The sequence below is a fragment of the Chiloscyllium plagiosum genome, unplaced genomic scaffold, assembly GCF_037043375.1.
Source record: "Chiloscyllium plagiosum isolate Xiang-an unplaced genomic scaffold, Cpla_swu_hap1 HiC_scaffold_6, whole genome shotgun sequence".
Classification (NCBI taxonomy): domain Eukaryota; kingdom Metazoa; phylum Chordata; class Chondrichthyes; order Orectolobiformes; family Hemiscylliidae; genus Chiloscyllium; species Chiloscyllium plagiosum.
The window spans coordinates 60335486-60355812 of NW_028270144.1; the positions used below are offsets into that span (position 1 = coordinate 60335486).

Consider the following 20327-nt stretch of genomic DNA (forward strand, 5'->3'; position numbering starts at 1 on the left):
TTGCCATCTACAAAATGTCCACTGAAGAACTCCTGTTGTAACTTTGGTAGAAACCTTGGAAAAAAGGTATGAATGGGAATTTCTGGAACGTTGGCAGTGTTTCTAGTGCAGCAAATGATTGGGAGAACCCCCTTGGAAATCTTATCTTGTGTTCCTTAATATCAAGATCTGCACTGGAATATGTAAAAGTATGTTTATATGTTACTGAAGTGCAGTGTCATTAACGTGCCTGATGCTGAATTGATCTTTTTTTTAAGAAACACGTTTGCCAGTCACAGAATACATGGGGTTAAAGTTGACTGCTGCCTATTGCCATAAACTGGATTTTAAAAAACAAATGAGCTGAGGTCCAGAAGTAAAATATTGTAGATAGTTGAAATCAGAAATAGAACACCATATTAAAATACAGAGCAGGTCAGGCAGCATCTCTAGAGAGAATTTAACATTTTGGATTTCTGCCTTTTTCCAGTGCTGATGAAAGGACACAGACTGGAAACGTTAATGCTGGTGGCTGATGTATGGATTTGCTCACAACCTTTTGTTTTAAGAAAGGTGTGGTTTGAGAATGTTATGCTATCAAAGGGTTAATACTGCCATCATTCCAGGATGATTGATTACACAGATATTTTAAAGTGTTTTGAACTCCTCAGTAGGTCAAACCATTTTATTCAATTGCAGACAACTTGAGGCTGATAAGTGGCAACTGTATTTACCTAGTTGCTTTGAAAACTCTGAATGCCTGCCAAGTTAAATGTAATAGAAAGTATAACTTTCATATTCTTTTGTCTTGGGATATCTTCAAATGTATTTGAAGAAGCGTCCTTGGGCAACAATTCAAGAAGTAGCAATCATTCTGAAATCAATAAGTCAAGAGTTTATTTTCTTGTAGATAAGCTAATAATAAGGATTTGGTCATTCATCTGGGTCAATATTATTGGGAGGGGTTTTATTTAAGGTGCATCTTAGTTTGAATTTTGAGGAGGATAATGCAGTTTGTTTCCAGTGTTAACATTCTGCAGTTCATCAATCTATTTTAATGAGTAACGATTTTGTCTGTTCATTTTTAACCTGGATTTGCAAGTGCTTAATTTTATTCAGCTGAATATAAACACATCATATCCAAATAGGTGTCAAGTTTTAGCACCCTGGCATGAGGATTTTTTTTGTTCCATTCTTAGATCTTGCATTTACTTTGATGTTGACAAGGCCTTAAGTGTGTCTAACTCCAATGTTGTAATAACCCTTACCACTAAATGGTCACTTTTGAACAGATGTTCTTTTATTATGATTTTCTGTACATTAAATTCCTGAATAACAGCTCAAAATGAGCATTGCTTCTCATGACTTCTTTGAAATACTGGTTCAACAACTACATCTTGTATTGATATAGAACCTATAACATAGCAAAATATGTGACATTATAAAATAAGACTTAAGTCAGTTGACCAAAGGCTTGGTCAGAGGTAAGTTTTTAAGAAGCACCCTAACAGGAATATACTGCCTCTGGATTTTCGTTATCTCATTTCTGAAGGCTTCCCATTTTCCAGCCATCCCTTTATCTGCCAACATCTACCACCAATTAGCTTTTGAAAGTTGTTGCCTATAGCTGTCAAAATCGGCTGTCCTCCAGTTTAGATCTGGTCTATCCCTTTCCGTCACTATTTTAAATCTAATAGAATTATGGTCACTGTCCCAAAGTGCTCCCCTACTGACACACCTGTCACCTGCTCTTATTTCCAAAGAGTTTTGCACCTTCTCTAGTAGTTACATCCACATACTGACTCAAAGTTTTCTTGTACACTCACCAAATTCCTCTCCATCTAAACCCTTAATACTATGGCAGTCCCAATCTGTTTATAAAGTTAACATTCTCTACCATAACCACCCTTCCAGATCACTGAGCCACCCTTCCAGATCACTGAGATCTCCTTACAAATTTCTTTCTCAACTTCCCGATGACTATTAGGAAGTCTGTAATACAGTCCCAATAAGTTGATCATCCCTTCCTTATTTTTTTAGTTCCACCCAAATAACTTCCCTGGATGTATTTCCAGGAATATCCTCCCTCAGCACAGTTATTACATTATCTTTTAATAAAAACGCCACTTTCCCCTTCTCTGTTGCCTCCCTTTCTGTTCTTCCTGTAGCATTTCTGTCCTGGAATATTAAGCTGTCAGTCCTGTCCATCCCTGAGCCACATTTCTGCAATTGCTATGATATCCCAGTCCCATGTTCCTAACCATGCCCTGAGTTCATCTGCCTTCCCTGTTAGGCCTCTTGCATTGAAATAAATGCAGTTTAATTTATTAGTCCTAACTTGTCCCTGCCTGCTCTGACTGTTCAACTTGCTTCTTTTTTCAACTATACCAATGTCAGATTGACCTCTTTCCTCACTATCTCCCTGGGTCCCACCCCGCTTCCTTACTATTTTAATCCTCCCGAGCAGCTCTAGCAAATCTCCCTGCTAGTATATTAGACCCCTTCCAATTCAGGTGCAATCCTTCCTTCTTATACAGGTCACTTCTACCCCAAAAGAGATTCCAATGATCCAAAAATGCAAATACTTCTCTCAAGTACCAGCTACTCAGCCATGCATTCATCTGGGTAAAAACAATGACTGCAGATGCTGGAAACCAGATTCTGGATCAGTGGTGCTGGAAGAGCACAGCAATTCAGGCAGCATCCGAGGACAGGCAAAATCGACGTTCATCTGCTTTATCCTCCTATTTCTCCTCTCACTAGCTCATAGCACCAGAAGTAATCCAGATATTCCGAACCTAGAGAACATTATTTTTAAGTTCCTGCCTAACTTTCTATATTCTCCCTCCAGATTCTCATCCTTTTCCCTTCCTATGTTGTTGGTTCCAATGTGTACAATGACTTACTGCTGGGTCTTCTCCCCTTTGAGAATATTCTGCACTCTCTCTGAGACTACCTTGATCCTGACACCAGGGAGGCATCACACGATTCTGATTCTTCTCAGCTGGCCCCAAAAACATCTATCTGTGCGCCTGTCTAGGAAGTCCCAGAACACAATTGATTGTTGGAACCTGACGTACCCCTCATTGCATTACAGTCAGTCTCGACCAGAAATTTGGCTGTTCATGCTACGTTCCCCTGGGAGTCCATCATCCCTTACATTTTCTAAAACAGCATACTTGTTTGAAATGGGGATAGCCACAGAAGACTCCTGCACTACCTGCCTACATCTCCTATCTTTCTGACAGTTAACCCATCTACCTGACTGCATCTGCAGCTTTTCTCCCTTCCTATAACTGTCATCCATCACATCCCCTTGCTCTTGTGCATTCCTCAGTGCCTCTAACTGTCATTCCAACCGATGCATTTGATCTGATAGGATTCGCAACCAATGATATTTATTGCAGATATAATCTTCAGTAACTCTTAAGCTCTCTCAAAACTCCCACATCTGACAAGAAGAGCATATCACTCTACTAAAGGCCACTTTGCTCCTTTCAATCTACAGACCCAGAAAATTGCAATGTCTTATTCTTCTACAAAACACTGCTCCAGGCTAACTTAATACTTATAGCTTATATTTTAAAAATTTTAATCAAAAGATAGATCCCAATAAAAACATATAATCAAGAAAGAACCCACTCTACTCATGACTGTGGATTTACAGCAAGGCGAAACTTAAAATCATTCACTTATCTGTATCTGTGCTGTGACCTTTCCCAAACAGGTTCCTCCAAGACCAGTTGTGAATTTCGCTGTTTGTGAATTTTTCCTGGACACACGCTGATGTCCAGCAATACATGAATTCAATCAGCAATTTCAACAGTGACTGCGCAGATTCACTGCTGTGTCAGTTAGCAGTGTAGGTTTCTTTCTCTTTCTACCTCACAGACTATGTGCTCGCTGCCTTTGTCTGTCTTTCTACTTTTGAATGGGCCATTGTTTTGACTTTTTCTCCCCCTCCCCAAGTTCCAAACAATGCAACAGCATATAAAACAGTAATTGCTGCTCCTGGGATTGGAGGAAAACACGTCCAACATTTAAAATACCTCAAAAAAGGAGCAGCTATTACAGCTCCAAATTTTTCCCGTCCTCCATCTTGGATTATCCAGAATCCCAGTCTCATTAAAAATATTGAAGAAACTTGGGCATCATGTAATAGCCCTCATTAATCATTCCTCTCTGAACATTTGTAGTCTTATAAAACATTGGGATTGCTCTTTGTTTACATCTTTTGAAATGTTGAAAATTACAAGACAATTTGACCATTGTAATCATGTTGAGATGCTTGGGATCAGAAAATGATGTGCAATAGAAGCTTCCCTAAAAATGGCCCTGAGATTCTGGTTGCCTGCTACTTCAACACACCACCCTGTTCACTGGCCAACATCTCTATTTTGGGCTCGCTGCGATGCGTTATCTCAGTGCTAGCTGGAAGAACGATGTACGCTTGGGGATTCTGCAGCCTTCTGAATTCCATATCGAGTTCAACATCTTTAGGGCCTGAGTACCTTCTCCCATGTCCTTACTCTAACTCCTGCACACCAGGCCTTGTCATCACATGGGCTGCTATCACAAACAACCCATTATCTGTCACTAATTGTCCTCCTTTGTAACTATGTACTCGCCCAGCTGTTTTTTACCATTCTTTTGTGTATCCATCTCTCTGTCTCTGTCTCTCTTTGTCTGTGTGTCTCTCTCTTATCCAACTTGGCCTACCATTTACCATCTCCCTTCCCATCCTGCAACCTTTACCTAGCTACAATCAGTACTGAAGAGGCTCCCAGGACCTATAACATGAAGTTAGCTTTTTCTTCACAAATATTGTCAGACCTGCTGAGTTTTTCCAACAATTTGTTTTTTTTTTGCTAAAAAACCTCCAAGCAAGTCCAGATTGAAAAGAATAATCAATTGTTCCTCAATGTTTCACTTCTACTAAAGAGTAGAAATTCTTAAGTAGCATAAATATCTTCTACAAAGGAAACAATCAATTATGAATGAAAATAAGTAAATTAATGGGTAGTTCAAATACACATCACAATTGAGTGTCACTCTATATAATTGTTAACATATTGCAATTGAATTATTAGTTCGTAAAAACTAAGGATTAAGTTCTTGTGTTCTTAGTTCTTAATTGCTTTCTATAAATTTGACCTGTTTGCCTTTAAGAGTTTTGTTTTTGTTAATTACTACTCCAACCCCATCACATTCAAACTTCATGCAGGAGGTACAAAAAAATGAACGGTTTTATTTCAAATGATGTAATGGATCAAACCAGGATTTTAGCCCCTGGATCAGGTATACAAATTGGAGAATTCTGGTGCACTGCAAGAAGGATGGGGCAACCCTCCATTTTTCTCCAAATCGAAGCTGAAACAGGCAGAAGAGGCCAGAAAAGAGCTCCCCTGGGCATTCTGGAAAGTGGTTTGTTCTTTCAACTTTCAATTTGAGAAGGAAACCAAGTTTTAAGCTGTTCATATACTAGAATCTGAAACTTTGGGCCTTTATATCTTTAGATTCAGGTGGCACAGTTTCTGAAAATGCAGCTATTTCCTGAGGAGAATCAAACCATTCTCGAAAAGATAAAGAAGTGAAGTTCTCTGCTTATTGCAGAGAATTTGCCAAGGGGATGCAATGACAGCAACTGTAGTTGCAATTAGATTAAGTTCCTGCCACAGTAGAAAGTCAGACCACTGCTGGGAAATGAGAAAAAAGACTTTAATACTAGTTCAATCTGGTGAAAGCAAGTGAGGATTCAAAAATTTCTGCAGTTAATGAATTTATCACAATATCTCCAGTGTCTAAATTAGAGTTAGAAAAAGATCCCAGAATTTCAAAGCAAATTCAGGACAATTCAAGCTTCTGGTAGAGTGGATGATGCCCCAGATACATAAGCAGAAGCTGAGTGTATGCAGTGCATCTGTACAATCATGCCCAGAGAATATCCAAAAGGGAGCTTGACAAGTTTAGACAGAACCTTTAATCCTCAGAAACAACCCATCAAGAAGTAATACAACCCTTATGTAGCTAACAAAAGGATATCCAGAGGAAAAAGGATATTTCAGTCCAAGGCAGATCATGTTAATATTCAATGTGCAAAAATTGTTGATTTGTGTTGATGGCAGCAGGACCCTGCAAGAGAAACCCATCATAAAGATAGAGAAATTCGTGAGATATTTCAGCTAATGCCTACAAGACCAAATTATTGAGCTACTGGAGACACAGATGCTTTGGTGAACTTTAAAGTTGAACATCGAATTTAGCTTGAACAGAACAGAATTCAAAAAGAACTGGCAGTCTAAACACCTCAGTGTGTGTATTGAACAAAATGTCCAGCTGTTAATTAGAAATATTAAACCTGCAGAGGATTTAAGAAAATTTTGCACTCCAACACAGTGTTATTATCCAGTAACACAACAGAGATACATTAATGGAGGGAAAAGCCTCTATGTTGCAGACGTGGTCAGAGATTCCAACATCATACTGAGTGACTTGAATACTGTCCACTTACAATTCAGTGAGCAATGACCTAGTTTTTAAAAACAACTTGAGAGAGAAAGAAAACAAATATCTTCAGTCCTTCTTCTTGACAGAGATCATCTGCATAATGAGGTAGAGCTCAAAGTTTGGGAGAAGATTTGTAGCTCGGGTGCTCGTTGTTGTGGTTCTGTTCGCCGAGCTGGGAATTTGTCCCAGGTAGAGCTCTCGGGTAGATTTGCAGAACAGTGAGCTACACAAGAATTCCCTATTTGACTCTGTTTCAACTGTTTTTTTTATCCATAATAGTGCACTTCCCTTTTCTCATGGAATTCCCGAGGTATTCTTGCTTGCATTTCAGTAGCGTCAAGCTCCAGAAAGAATCAAAATGATACCACTATGACTTGGAGGTGCTGGTGTTGGACTGGGGTGGACAAAGTTAAAATCACACAATACTAGGTTATAGTCCAACAGGTTTATTTGGAAGCACTAGCTTTCAGAGCACCACTGGTGTCGAAAGCTAGTGCTTCGAAATAAACTTGTTGGACTATAATCTGGTGTTGTGATTTTTAACTAATACCACCACAGCCAGGAAGAGAAATTCCTACACAAGAAGCAGTGGAGAAATTTGAATTTTCTTGCACCCTTGGGAATGATGGCTGATCTGATCTCGAAAGTAAAATGTTGAAGGCTCAAAGTAGTGTATGCATTGGTCTGTGAGCAGGCACATTGTGGTGAGACTGGAGCTTTGACAATGCTGACTTGTGTGCACTGGAGCTTGTGAAGCATGGATTGACATTGTCCTGAAGCAGCAATTATCTCGTGGCTGGGACAGCTGCCATGTACTTAATGCAATTTACATTTCGGGATTTTAAGTCAGTGTTTCAGCACTGTAATGACTCCTATTAATATCATGCCATGCTGCCTATATTTTTTGATGTAGTGTACAGGAGGCAAGCTATTTTAGAATTCTTCCTGTATCCTGTCATGGTTCTTGCCTTCATGTAGTCAATGTAAACCCAAGACCTGTTGAACTTTGCTATCTTGCTTAAATTCACAAAGCATTGTGGAGATGAGCTCATAATGATCCCACCATGAAGTAAATTAGTACATTAATTGAAATGAGACTGGTCAAGGCTCAATTGGTATCCTGCCCTGAGCAAAAGGACAGAGGATGGAAACGAGGTGGGATTTCACACTATATCATTCGCCGTCACTTGATTTAACACCCTGCCTTGGTTCCGATTTGAATAGGATGGGAAATTTCCAAGCCTTGTCACTTAAGTACAACAACAGGGAACTGTATTTTGCAATGACTGCAAATAAATTTGGAGATTCTGAAACCCAGTGCTTTGGGGTGAGGTGGTATGTTGTAAATGTTGAGAGATTATTGAAGCTTTAAAATATGTGTTATGCTTTTGAACTTGATTTGTTTTCAATCTGTATCTCTATCTGACAGATTAGTTCAGTAAGTGCTGCTGTTTTGGACCATAAATAACACTTATAATACAAATCATTTATATTAATAAAAAGTAAACTTGCTTGTCTAGACAAGTGATGTAATATTTTTTTCATTCCTGCTTTGTATAACTCTTCCCTAATTCTGCAAACATTCAGTTGTCTACATTATAAGTGTAAACTATGCTGTTGTCTGGCACCTGTGCTTGTGGAATCTTGCCTCTCATACAAACAGATGATGGTGCAGCCTCAGCATATTAGAAAGCTGCTTTCACTTCATTTACTTCTGTGATGTAACCTTAACATACTTTGTGTCAGCTGTGTAGTGTGTAAATATTTATTTTCAGATATTGATGTCACTGTGGATTTTACAGTTGGTGTTCTGAACATAGCAGTTATTCGTATCAGAATGCAACAGCTGGAAGCTTAGGAATTTGCTGTCAAACTTGAGTGCATCAACCAATCTACTAGAGCTTACAGAAAAGTAGTATTATTTAGTTTGCATTTGTGCAATGAATCATATATTGTAGATATGTGGATTAATTATGAATTATCATGTTCTTTTCATGATGATACACAATATTGGATCATATTTTATTTGAGGTGCGGTTGTAATGACATTTGTTTGTGAGACTTTAGATTTTCAAATTTCTAAATACCAAATTATTGGGAATGGTAGATTGAAAAATCTTATTGTTTTTAGTATTTGTTTGAATATATACTTAAAGTTCCCTTAGAGTAGAATTAGGCTGGATAGCTGCTCTTTGACTGACATAGACACACAGTGGACCAAATGGCTTTGTAAATTTTTCGTTGCTTTCTGTGTAAACTCAAAGTATGGTTGTCAAGAAAACCAGGCACCTGGAACGTGAATGAATAGGTTAAGAATGGTACATTATCTTGATTAAGGCTTGTGGGATTGTGAAATGAAAGATGTAAAGACTGAGAAAGAAATGTAAGTTTTGAGTACATGGAATCATTACTACATTGGATACAAAAATAGAATTGTTGATAAACTGTGGAGCTGGAAAAAGCACAGCAGGTCAAGCAGCATCTGAGGAGCAGGGGAATCAATGTTTCATGTTGGAACCTTTCATCAGGAAGGAGACAGCAAAAAGAAGAAGAAATTCTTTAAAAGTGCTTCACTATTTTAAAAATCTTTTAATTAAGCTAAAATATTGCAACTCCATATTTGAAATCATTAATTTTCTGTGGCTGACTAGCAATTTATGTAATTATCTAGTGAATGCAAACCCCTGGTGCCAAACAATCACCACCTCATTAAGATAAATTAGTCTACTACATAGTCTAAAGAAGGGACACTCCTTAGTGTGCAGCATTGCGTCTTCCCAAGTTAAGTTAACTGAACTTTACGAATTAAAACTTGGAACCCCTTAAAAACCGTTACACACACACATAGGCAAACAGATAAACTGGGAAGTAAAAATACATGGGCAGAGGGAAAACTAGGATATGTGTTGCAAAGCCATTCACCTGATCCGTTCGGGCCATTAACTTTCTCCTTTGATTGCTGCACGTACCTCTGGTACATGAGCAGTACACTGACCCAAGCAACTTATGAGCAGGCAAACTAGGGTTTGTATCACACCACGTAGATGATGGAATTTCAATCGAATTTTTTTTAAAAGTCTGAAATATTGTATCTAATGATGAAATGAAATTATTGCCACTGTGGTGTCCTTTGCGAAAGGAAATCAGCTAACCTTACCTGGTCAGGCCTACATGTGACTCCAGACCCACAGCAATGTGACTGACTCTTAATTGCACTCTTGGGCAACTAAGGATGAGTATTAAAACTCCCCCCTCCTCCCCCCAATTCATTCACAGGACATTGCTGGCTAGGTATGTGAAGGGAAAATTGTGTATCATGTTGGGAAACTGCAAATAGGAGTGATACCATTGAATATTCTCACTATAGAGGCAAGCGAACAGAAATTGCATCTGTCCAGTGGAGGGAACAAGTTTAGGAGGGGAGGCAGTGCAGCATACACCAGACAGGAGGAGAGCTCTCTGAGTTTAGTCTGACGTAAGGACATACTGACTATACCATTTTGGAGGGGTTCTACTATATTTGCTGTCAAGGATCTTGAGAATGTTGCGGGTATCACAATATGGTATAGTGGAGGGATCGACAACCAGAGGAGCAGAAGCCACATCCATAGTTAAAACACCTGAGGAGGAAGACAATAAGGAAAATGTGCAGGAACAGCAAATCCCTGGCCATGGTATTGGAAGTGACGAAGAGGAAAAGTGCAGCAAGAGGAAACCATTTTAGGGATATGCAGAAGTCTGTGGCAGATTTGTTACAGAGGGGTTGTAAGACTTCCACAGAAGAACCTTTAATACAGAAGCCTCTGTTCTGGGCAATTCCCATCCTCAACTAGAGAGAAAGCCAATGGCACATTGAAAGTTGGTCCCATCAATATTATTGAAACCATAACCATTCAAACCTTTAGCCTCAACATACTGGACAAACACACAGAGATGTTTTCCCAACCTTGGACCCTGGAAATTTGTTAGCTGTTATTAAGCTAGAGAAAATGCCATGTCAAACCATAACAGTAAGTTGTATGTCTTTTCAGATCCACAACTTTCAGATATGACTGTATACACTGACAGTAATGCAGAAACTATACAGTGTATAGGTATCAGATGATACCCCAAATATTAGCAAGTTTTGAGAAGATTTGTAGCTCAGGTTGAGGTTTTGGATATAGATTTGCTCACTGAGCTGAAAGGTTAATTACCTTACTAAGTAACATCTTCAGTGAACTTTATGCAAAGCAATGCTGAAACTTCCTGCTTTCTATTTATATGTTTGGGTTTCTTTAGGTTGGTGATGTCATTTCCTTTGGAGATGTTATTTCCTGTGGTGAAGTCACTTCCTGTTCTTTTTCTCAGGGAGTGGTAGATGGGGTCTAACTCGATGTGTTTGTTGATAGAGTTCTTGTTGGAATGCCGTGCTTCTAGGAATTCTCGTGCATGTCTTTGTTTGGCTTGTCCTAGGATGGATGTATTGTCCCAGTTGAAGTGATGTCCTTCCTCATCCATATGTGAGGATACTAGTGAGAGAGGGTCATGTCTTTTTGTGGCTAGTTGGTGTTCATGTATCCTGATGGCTAATTTTCTGCCTGTTTTTTCAATGTAGTGTTTGTTACAGTCCTTGCACGGTATTTTGTAAATGATGTTAGTTTTGGTCATTGTCTGTATTGGATCTATACTCAGACCCCTTAGCATCACAGTAGCCCACAAACCCACCAACACACTAAAACAGCAGCGTATGAACTTGAAAGACCCCATGCATTATGGCATAGACAGAGTGTTATTAAGGCCAATAAGCTTGTTATTAAGATTACTGGACTCTTTTCATTTAAATAAGACAAGTGAGCTGCAACATGGATCTTGCTCGTCAATGGGTGGAAACGTGATAGACTGAGTAGTGGCCTTATTGTATTACACACACGTACGCACGCACGCTCGCCATCTGTAACGCCTGAGGGCATATAAAATAGAGCCCGCAAAGCAGAGTTTGAACTCTCAGGTGACAGCATGCCAGTATTATGTGTAATTGAAGTTTATTTTCTAGACTGTAAAGTACAATATTGTAGTGCTGTTTTTTAATAACCAAGTGTTCAAGTTATTTATCAACTGCAGAATCCACCAGAGTTTTAAACTTATCCAAAACTCCATCTGTGTAATAACTTTAGTGAAAAGGAATTGATATGTGTGTCAAAGCATTTCAATTAACAGCACAGTTGAGGAAATACATGGTTTTTCAGATTTCCTTACCACACTACCCCCTTGGGAGTGTCTGGTCTTTGTCCCAGAATTTTGTTTTCTGTGAATTAATTTCATTATTTTAAATGTTTGCAGATGGCTTCGACATTTAAGTGTTTTGTACACTACCTTCTCTGCTAAGAATAACAATTATTTCATTCATCAGAAAATTAATGTAGAATTTTAACAGACTTTTGATGAAAAAGTAAGCATTTAAATTAAATTCCATTTTACCAAACCATTAGTCTTTTTCCATCAAAATAACACTGCACTCTTTTAAATCAGCAACACTGATCTAATCATGTGTACTTTTGCAATGAAAGTATATTTTTTTGCAAGCCAAATCTTTGTTTTCCTTTTAATGTACATTTGAAAGTAAAATGCCATTTTCCCGAGATTTTGAATATATTTTGGTCTGACTGTGATATGCTACATATTGTGTAAAGTGATCTTTTGTCCTTCAATTAGCAAAGTAAATAATGATGTAGTACTGCATAAGATACGTATTAAGAAACTCTCTTTCCTCATTTTGCAGCTGAATTGGAAATTATTACATGAAACTTCAGAATTGGTTTTCTGAATGCGTTCAACTAGATGACCTAGCAGTCTCTGTAAAATCAATTAATATTGTCATGACTCACTGGGATAGTGGCCAGGAAATTAAGCCCTACTTTTCCTGGAGTTGTCACAAATATGAAAATCTAATTAAACTATTCATGTCCCCAATTTTATTTAGTTGTCTTATTCAGATTAAATGAATATGCACACCAGGTTTTCCATGAGCACGATAACTTCCTTATAAAGAAAGTTTTTAATCAATGGCAAGAAGGATACAAGAATTGTTAACTTATACTCCATAACTTAAACTCTACAGGTCTCTGAACAGAATTACTCTGAAAACACATACATGCGCATGCTTGTTTTTAAAACTGCAACAATGTCTTTCACAGCTTCCTTGGTTTAAAGCACAATACCTTCTTTTTTTTTAGTTGCTATTCCAAAAACTGCAAGTGGTGTTTCCAGTATCCTCTGCCTGGCTCTTTCCTAAGCTAACTATATTTGACAAATGATCACTGGGTGAAGTATTGATTTTGATTTATTGCATAAGTGTAGGAAATATAAGCAAAATGAGAAAATCTGAGTTAATCACAAAGATTTTTAATTTTTGTTTTTGTTCAGAGATGTTATTACACACCTCTGAAGCAGGTGGGATTTGAACCCAGACCTCCTGGTTCAGATTGGGGATATTACCACTATGCTGCAAGAGCCCTCTAATCACTATAAATGGAATAGGGAAATCTTATTCTAACTGTACAAAGTACTGGTGAGACCACATCTGAAGAACATCTGAAATATTTTATTGCAGACATTTCAAAGAAGGTTCATGAGGATGACTCCCAAAAGGAAAGATTCCTTATGAGCATGCAGTGAACAAACTGGGATTCAACTTATTAGAATTCAGAAGAACAAGAGGTGACCTCATTGAACCATATTGGATTCTTAAGAGCTTGACAGGGTACATGCTGAGAGGATGTCTCTGTTGAGAGTTTTTGGAACTCCTTGTCATAGAGAGCTGTGAGGGCAGAGTCTTTGTGTGTATTTAAGGCTGAGGTAGATAGATTGATTCTTGATCAATAGTGGAATCAAGGGTTACGGGGTAAGGACAGGAAAGTGGATGTAAGGAATTTTGGATCAGCCATGATCCTATTGAATGGTGGAGTAGGCTTGAGAGACTGTACGGCTTACTCCTGTTCCTGATTCTTATAGTCATTAGTTTTCTGGATGTTCTGTAATCAGTCTGTTCAGCGATGTTATCACATACCTCTGGAGCAGGGGGGTCTTGAAACTAGGCCTCCTGCTCCAGAGATGGATTCATTACCATTGCATGACAAGAGGCTCTCCAGATCACTATAATTGGATTGATTTTTAAGACTATTTATTGAAACTAGCTTTGCAAAAGTTTATTGACAGCAGTTTTTCAATCTGTTTGAATGTATTAATTAATTGAATTGAAATTCCTCTATAGTGAAATTTGAACACATGACTCCTAAGTCATGAATCATTAATCCAGTGACATCACCCGTAAACCATCATTTCCCTTCCGTAAAATGATAATTCTTCCTTCCCACTAGAATTTTTTCTTTTCCTCCTATCCTGTTGATAAAGAATCACTTGGTTCTGGCAGCTTACCAAATGTATGTTCCTATGCAAGGCTAAAAATCAAAAATCATCAATGTGGTATCATGACAGCAGCTGACTGTATCACCAGTCACTGTCCTCATATACGGTTTCCTGCATAGATAGAGAGTGGGAATCCTCACTGATCTTTCTTGTTCCTCGCCCAGGAACATTTAAAGTCTGAAGATCCTGCTGATAAAACTGAATTTATGTTCAGTTAGAAGACTAGCATTGGGAAAGTTCAAGTGTCATTTACTGATTATCATGCATTATTTCATAATTAATAGAAAGTGAAGCATAGACTGGATTTTTCATTGTATAATAATTTCTACATTGGTTAATTTCCTAGAGCCCTACAGAAAATAGAGGAACGTTTGGTATTCATATCCGTGTTCTAGGAGATTGGACAGGTAAGTCCAAAATTTTATAACTGAATCCAAGTATGGAGATACAGTGTGTCTCCTTATTATGATAAATCCTATCCAGAAGCTTTCTTGTCCAAGTCTACCCTTGTATCCTGAGCAATTAATGTAATACTAAACATTGATGTCTTGCCCCATTTTCTTTTATTCTTTTGTGAAATTTGTGTGCTGCTAGCAAGGCCAGCATTTGTTGCGTATCCATAATTGTTTTTCAAACTGGATGGTTTGTGAAGCCATTTCAGAGGGCCGTTAAGAACCAAACGTATTATTGTAGCTCTAGGATCATATGTAGGGCCAGGCAAGGATGGCACATGTCCTTTATAATGGACATTATGGAATGAGGTTTTTGGTTTTTTTTAATGACAATCTGTGATAGTTTCATGGCACCATTACTGAGTAGCTTCATGTTCCAGATTTATTAATTGAACTCCAATTCCACCAACTGACATGGTTGGATTTGAATCCATGTTCCCATATATTAGATCCCTCGGAATTACTAGTTCAATGACATTGCCAATTCATTACAAGTGAATTATCAACAGCGGGAGATTTGTTGATAGTGAAGCCATCATTGTTAGATGCTATCTTGTTGGACATTACTTGGCATTTGCACAGCACGAATGTCACTTGCCAGTCTAAAGGTTGATTAGGTCTAGTATACAGATTTCGAACTGTTTCCTTGTCTGAGGAGCTGTGAATGGAAATGATTGTTATACGATCATAAGCAGACATGCCCACTTCTGATCTTGTGCTGGAGGGAAAATCCTTGAAGCAGCTGAAGGTCATGGCTCAGGACACTACCCACAGGATACCCTGCAGCATGGGCCTGGGGCTAAGATCATTGACCTTCAACAGCCATAATCATCATCATTTGTACTCAGAATGACACGAGCTGATGGAGAGCTTGTTTTTGTGATGGATGTCTGTGTCCAGTGGTGTACAGCAGGATTTTTGGTCCTGTCCCTTGCTATTTGTAATGTACATTAATGACTCAGAGGCAATGATAGAAGGTTTTATCAGTGTGTTTGCAGATAAAACAAAAGCTGGGATGTGATGAATAGCAAGGAGGAAAGCTTCAGAATTTAGATTTTTGAGTTATACTGTAGACTTACCTGCCACGGATAAAAGTCTGTGATGACAGCAAGACAGCAGGAAGATTGAAGAGCTCTGAAGTGTGGTCACAGAGCTCAGAGGATAGAGCACCTGAGAGTAGTGAAAGGGACATGTCAAATATCACCAATATGTGTGGCACCAATATTTCTTTTTAATATTGTTGACATGATTTTCATTTATCATTGTTCTTTCCAATCTTGCTCTAGCATCATTCAACTATATTTGTTGCTTTATTGCTTCAGAAGAATTTTTTGTGGGAATCAAATCTAGATTTTCCGTGATTACCAATTATTTTCAGCTTTTGAACAAGCTTTAAATGTGGAATATAATTGAAGGTTTTCTAGAAATTTTAAGTGTTGAATTTTCCCATTAAGCACAGTCATTGGGAGTTGTGTTCAGTCTGATCACAAATCCAATCCTCCCTGCTACAAAACACGAAGCAGCTGCTATTTTGATTGAGTCGACAATTTCCCAAAAGATGGATCGTATCCAATGAGCTGGCACGTGCATGAGTTAGTCAAAAAGTGAGCCACGCTGTGATTTGTTTCTGCAGCCATTGCATATTAATATTTTAGGTCAAGAGTTAATGAAATTTAAATTTTCTGTAATTCAGGGGGCAGTGGAAGGCTTGAATTCTGGGGCAAGGTAGGCTGATGATGGGTTCCTTAAAATCAGTCATTAATTTTGTGATTGTCCAACATCGTTCTGCTGTGCTCAACCTCTTCAATGCCACTTCAACTGCACCTTAAGAAAGATAATGCTAACCCCATTCTGCGTTTATTGAGCCGCTCTGATTCCTGACAACTGCTAACGTCCAGCAACTTCACTTTTTAAAAAAAAATTAAAACTAGTTAGCTGGGAATTTCCTCTTAATGAGTCCCTAATTGATAAGCATAGGTCTATTCTGCAGCACTGACACTTTCCCACCCTCAGGAGAATGGCAAAGGGTAGAAACAGAGGTGGAGATTGCTCTAGTGCATGTTGGTATTGTCTACTTCTGAGTCAGGAGGCCCATGCTCAAGTTCCACCCACTCCACAGGTTTGAAATAACATCTCTGAACAGGTTGATTGGAAAATATCTTGAAACAGATGCAACATGCCAGGCCACATGCAGTTTGTGGCTTGGTGAAAACAATCATTCACGTTTACTTTGTTTTCATTTGCAACGCTTACTTAGTTTTTTTTTCAAAAGGGTTGCTTTTGAATTTTTGGTGACACTTGACACCCATGCCCCTGATCAATATGTATTCCACGCAAAGGCGGGATGGCAGATCATAAGACCTCCTCATGGGCCTGCTCCGAGCTGATCAAAGTAGCCATCGACAGGTCTGATTAATGGGTGATGGCAGGGATCATAACATCTGACTGCCTGCCCTTCTTTGGTAGTTATGGACTTGCTTGAGTGTCCACAGAGAGGCAGCATGAAGAACCCATTGAAACAGTAGAGGCCTTTAGGGATTGTTGGGTTTGGGGTACATCAGCATGCCTGATAATGGTATTTTAATTTAATTGATAAGTTTCCATTGACTCTTGACTTTCTCTTATGTCCCATTATAATCCAAATCCCTTGTTGTTCATTTAAAAAGATTATAACCTGAAGTGGGGTTTCAGTCATCAACCTTGTGCACGATTTATTTTCTACCATTCCACCTCAGGATATGAAAATCTAGCACAAATTTATACAACTTTCTCTATCAATTTTGTAGAAGAAAAATGTTGGTTAGTCTTTATGGAGTACAATATTCTTTGATGACCAGATTATATTGGAAGTTTTCTTTGCTAGTTTATCACACCTCAGGAATTTCAGCTCTTACTATCTTCACTCCAGCCATCGTGTTACCTATTTCACACTATTTGTGATATAAAGAATACTTACGTATATTAAAGGTAAATACAACTTTTTTTTACATATTTTCCCAAGAACCAGCTAAATATTGACAGTATTTTTTACTTAAATTCATTCAGAGAAATGGGCATATCATGCTACCCTTTGCAGAGACCTTTATATTGATATCTTTATTATGCATTGAATTTTAATACACTGGTTCATGATTAATCTTTGTAATCTCTTGCAGAAAGGTTTAGGGAACTGCTGCTACTTGATCCAAATTTGGATACAGAGATCCTGCCTATACTGCAGCAGAGAACTTACCCAAAGTAAGTTGAGTGAATCATGTAGTTCTTTACAATAATGAACATTACTTAAGTTGTAGTCCTTGTTAATATGATAGTTATGCCACCTTAATATTAGTTGATATCCTACAGTCCATGAATTAGTATCAAACACTAAGTAGTCATGCAAGCAAAGTTAGAGGGCATTGTATGTTTTGACTAAGGCAGAGAGATGGGATAAGGAAAGAAGGAGAGAAGACTGTGAGAGAGAGAGAGAATTTTGTGAGCTCATTTTGATGCCCAGGTGGTCAGCCAGTGAGGGAAGCGTTGAAAAAACGAATGGAATTCAAATTATATTGATAGGTAAATAACTGAGTAGTATAAATTCATGGAAATTGTACAAATGTCATCAAGGGCTACTTTTTAAAAAGTTATTTGCAAAATGGCAAGTATATCTTCAGTACTAAGTCCAATCCTAGAGCTGACCATACGTAAAAGAACTGGTATAATTGATCATCTGTTTTTGAATTGAAACACCAGTTAATTATGTATAACTGTGTAAATTTTCCAAACATATTCAAATCATTTGTGGTAAATATCTGACCCTGCATGCATTTGATAAACCAGAACTTTAAGATATACTATTCATGCAAGCCTTCACAAAATGTCCATCTGGAGAAGCCTTGCAGCTTTAATTGCTGGTTCTTAAGACTGTCAGCCTAATTATCAGCAATGCACAATGAGTCATGTCAGAATGCTGTTTTCATTTCCTATATTGCATTCCTCTTCTGTCTTTCTACATGTCGTAACTTGACTTGAGTTGACAGCTACACTGTCTCATACATGACATGTGATCAAGAATACAATGGAAAGTATTCACAGTTCAATTCTATATGGACTAAGGAAAATATGTGGTGTTTTTCCTCCATTTCTGTTCTGTTAGCTCTGAAGCAAAGCTTCCTGAGCAATTAGCACTTCAGCCTGTGTTCATTGATAATTAAATAAGTCTGAGTGAATTTCAACAAAATAATGTTTAACTGAAAAAAGAGCAACTATCATGGAAATGTGTGTTATTAGTCAAGTTCTTTGAAGAACAAGCACAGTTTTTTGATTAGATAAATGAATTTTAAAGGAATCACTGCAATGCTGCTGGAGTGAATAGGAAGTGAAGGATTACATTAACTGTTTAAAACAGCTGAGTGTTAGCACTTGGCCAATGCATGCTGGTGGGGCCAGTCAAAATTATTTCAATCACTTTTCAAATCATTTGAACTCTATATACAAGAACTGATCTATTTGGTAGAAAAGTGTCTTGCAACTGAGTGTCATATTGATTCCTGGTGCGTGTATGATTATTCAAGGTTTTTTGTGGCTTCCAACCATAAATTCTTGGTGACTGCCCTTTAATTAACTTCCTGTGAGGATTTTAGTTTTGCACTGACAGACATACTAAAAGTGTATGAGAAACAGCTAAGAAATAGCTTTATTTGCTTTAAATGTAAAATTAAGAAAGACAGATCCAAAGTTAGTTTATTCCTAAACCTCTCAAAGTAGCAGATTGATGAAACACCAAATTTTGTTTACACTATGTTAAAAACCATCTCCAGTAATTAAGCTGATAATCCCCTCTACATTCACAACCACATATTTTAGTGCTGCAGAGATGTCTGGAATATGCTGACAGGAACTCCAATGTATTCATTACTAAATACCCACATGATCTCATGAGGCTGGCAATACTTTGATGTGATACATTTCAAAACCTATGCCCTGATAAAATTCAAAGTTATCAGTGACCATTCCCACCTTCTGTGACTGTAAGACATGGGTTGTTCAGCCCATTGAATCTGCTTTTCAATTCAATGAAATAATGTCTGATCTGATAATCTTCAACTCCACTTTCCTCCTTATTCCCATTACCCTTGATTCCCTTCATGATTTTAAATTTGTCTGTCTCCGCCTTCTATGTATTTAACTGTCCAGCCTCCACAGCCCTCTGTGATAAAGAATTTCACAGATTCATTATCCTGTCAGAGGGAAAAAAACTCCTCCTCATTTATCTGTTGGGCAACTCCTTATTCTGAGATTATGCCCTTTGTTCTGAGACTGTCCTGCAAGGGGTGTCCCTGCCCACCTTCTCTAGGTGAAAACTAGATTAAGAGATGTTGGAACAGAAGTAGGATATTTAGCCAATCAAGCTTGCTCCATCATTCAATGGAATTGTTGCTGATCTAGCAATCCTCAACTCCACTTTCCTGCTTTCTCCCATAACCCTTGATACTCTTACTGAGTAGAAATCAGTCTTAAATGGACTTAACGATTTACCCTCTACAGCCCTCTATTCTGAAGAATTCCATTGATTCAGTACCATCCGAGAAGAAATTCCTCTTCACCTCTGTCTTAAATAGGCAACTTTGTACTCTGAGATTATGTTCTCCGGTCCGAGATTGCCACAAGGGGAAATAACTTCACCACATTTACCCTGTTAAGCTCCCGAAGAATTGCATACATTTCACTAAGACATCCTCTCGTTCTTCTAAACTCCAATAACTGCAGGTCTAACTTAAACTCTTCTTGTCAAGAGAAAGTCCCTTATTACCAGATTCAACATAGTGAAGTGTCTGTGGACTGTTGCCAATATCAGTATATCTTTCCTTAGATAAGGGAACTGACTTGTTCTCCATGTTCTAGGTGTTGTATGACTAGTGCCGAATATATTTTTAGTAAGCTTTCCCTATGTATATACTCCTTTTTATTTGAAATTAAGGCCACCAATCCATTTACTTTCCC

General features: G+C 38.1%; 1 protein-coding gene across 3 annotated transcripts in view; it reads left to right on the forward strand.

Moving 5' to 3' along the window:
- nox4 (NADPH oxidase 4) overlaps nt 1-20327 on the forward strand; it is a 172901-nt gene that overhangs the window by 104705 nt on the left and 47869 nt on the right. For all 3 annotated transcript variants that reach the window (XM_043691547.2, XM_087988033.1, XM_043691549.2), the window contains 2 exons: nt 14240-14300; nt 17501-17582. In XM_043691547.2, the coding sequence (XP_043547482.2) occupies nt 14240-14300; nt 17501-17582 (143 nt within the window). The remainder of the gene's footprint in view (nt 1-14239; nt 14301-17500; nt 17583-20327) is intronic.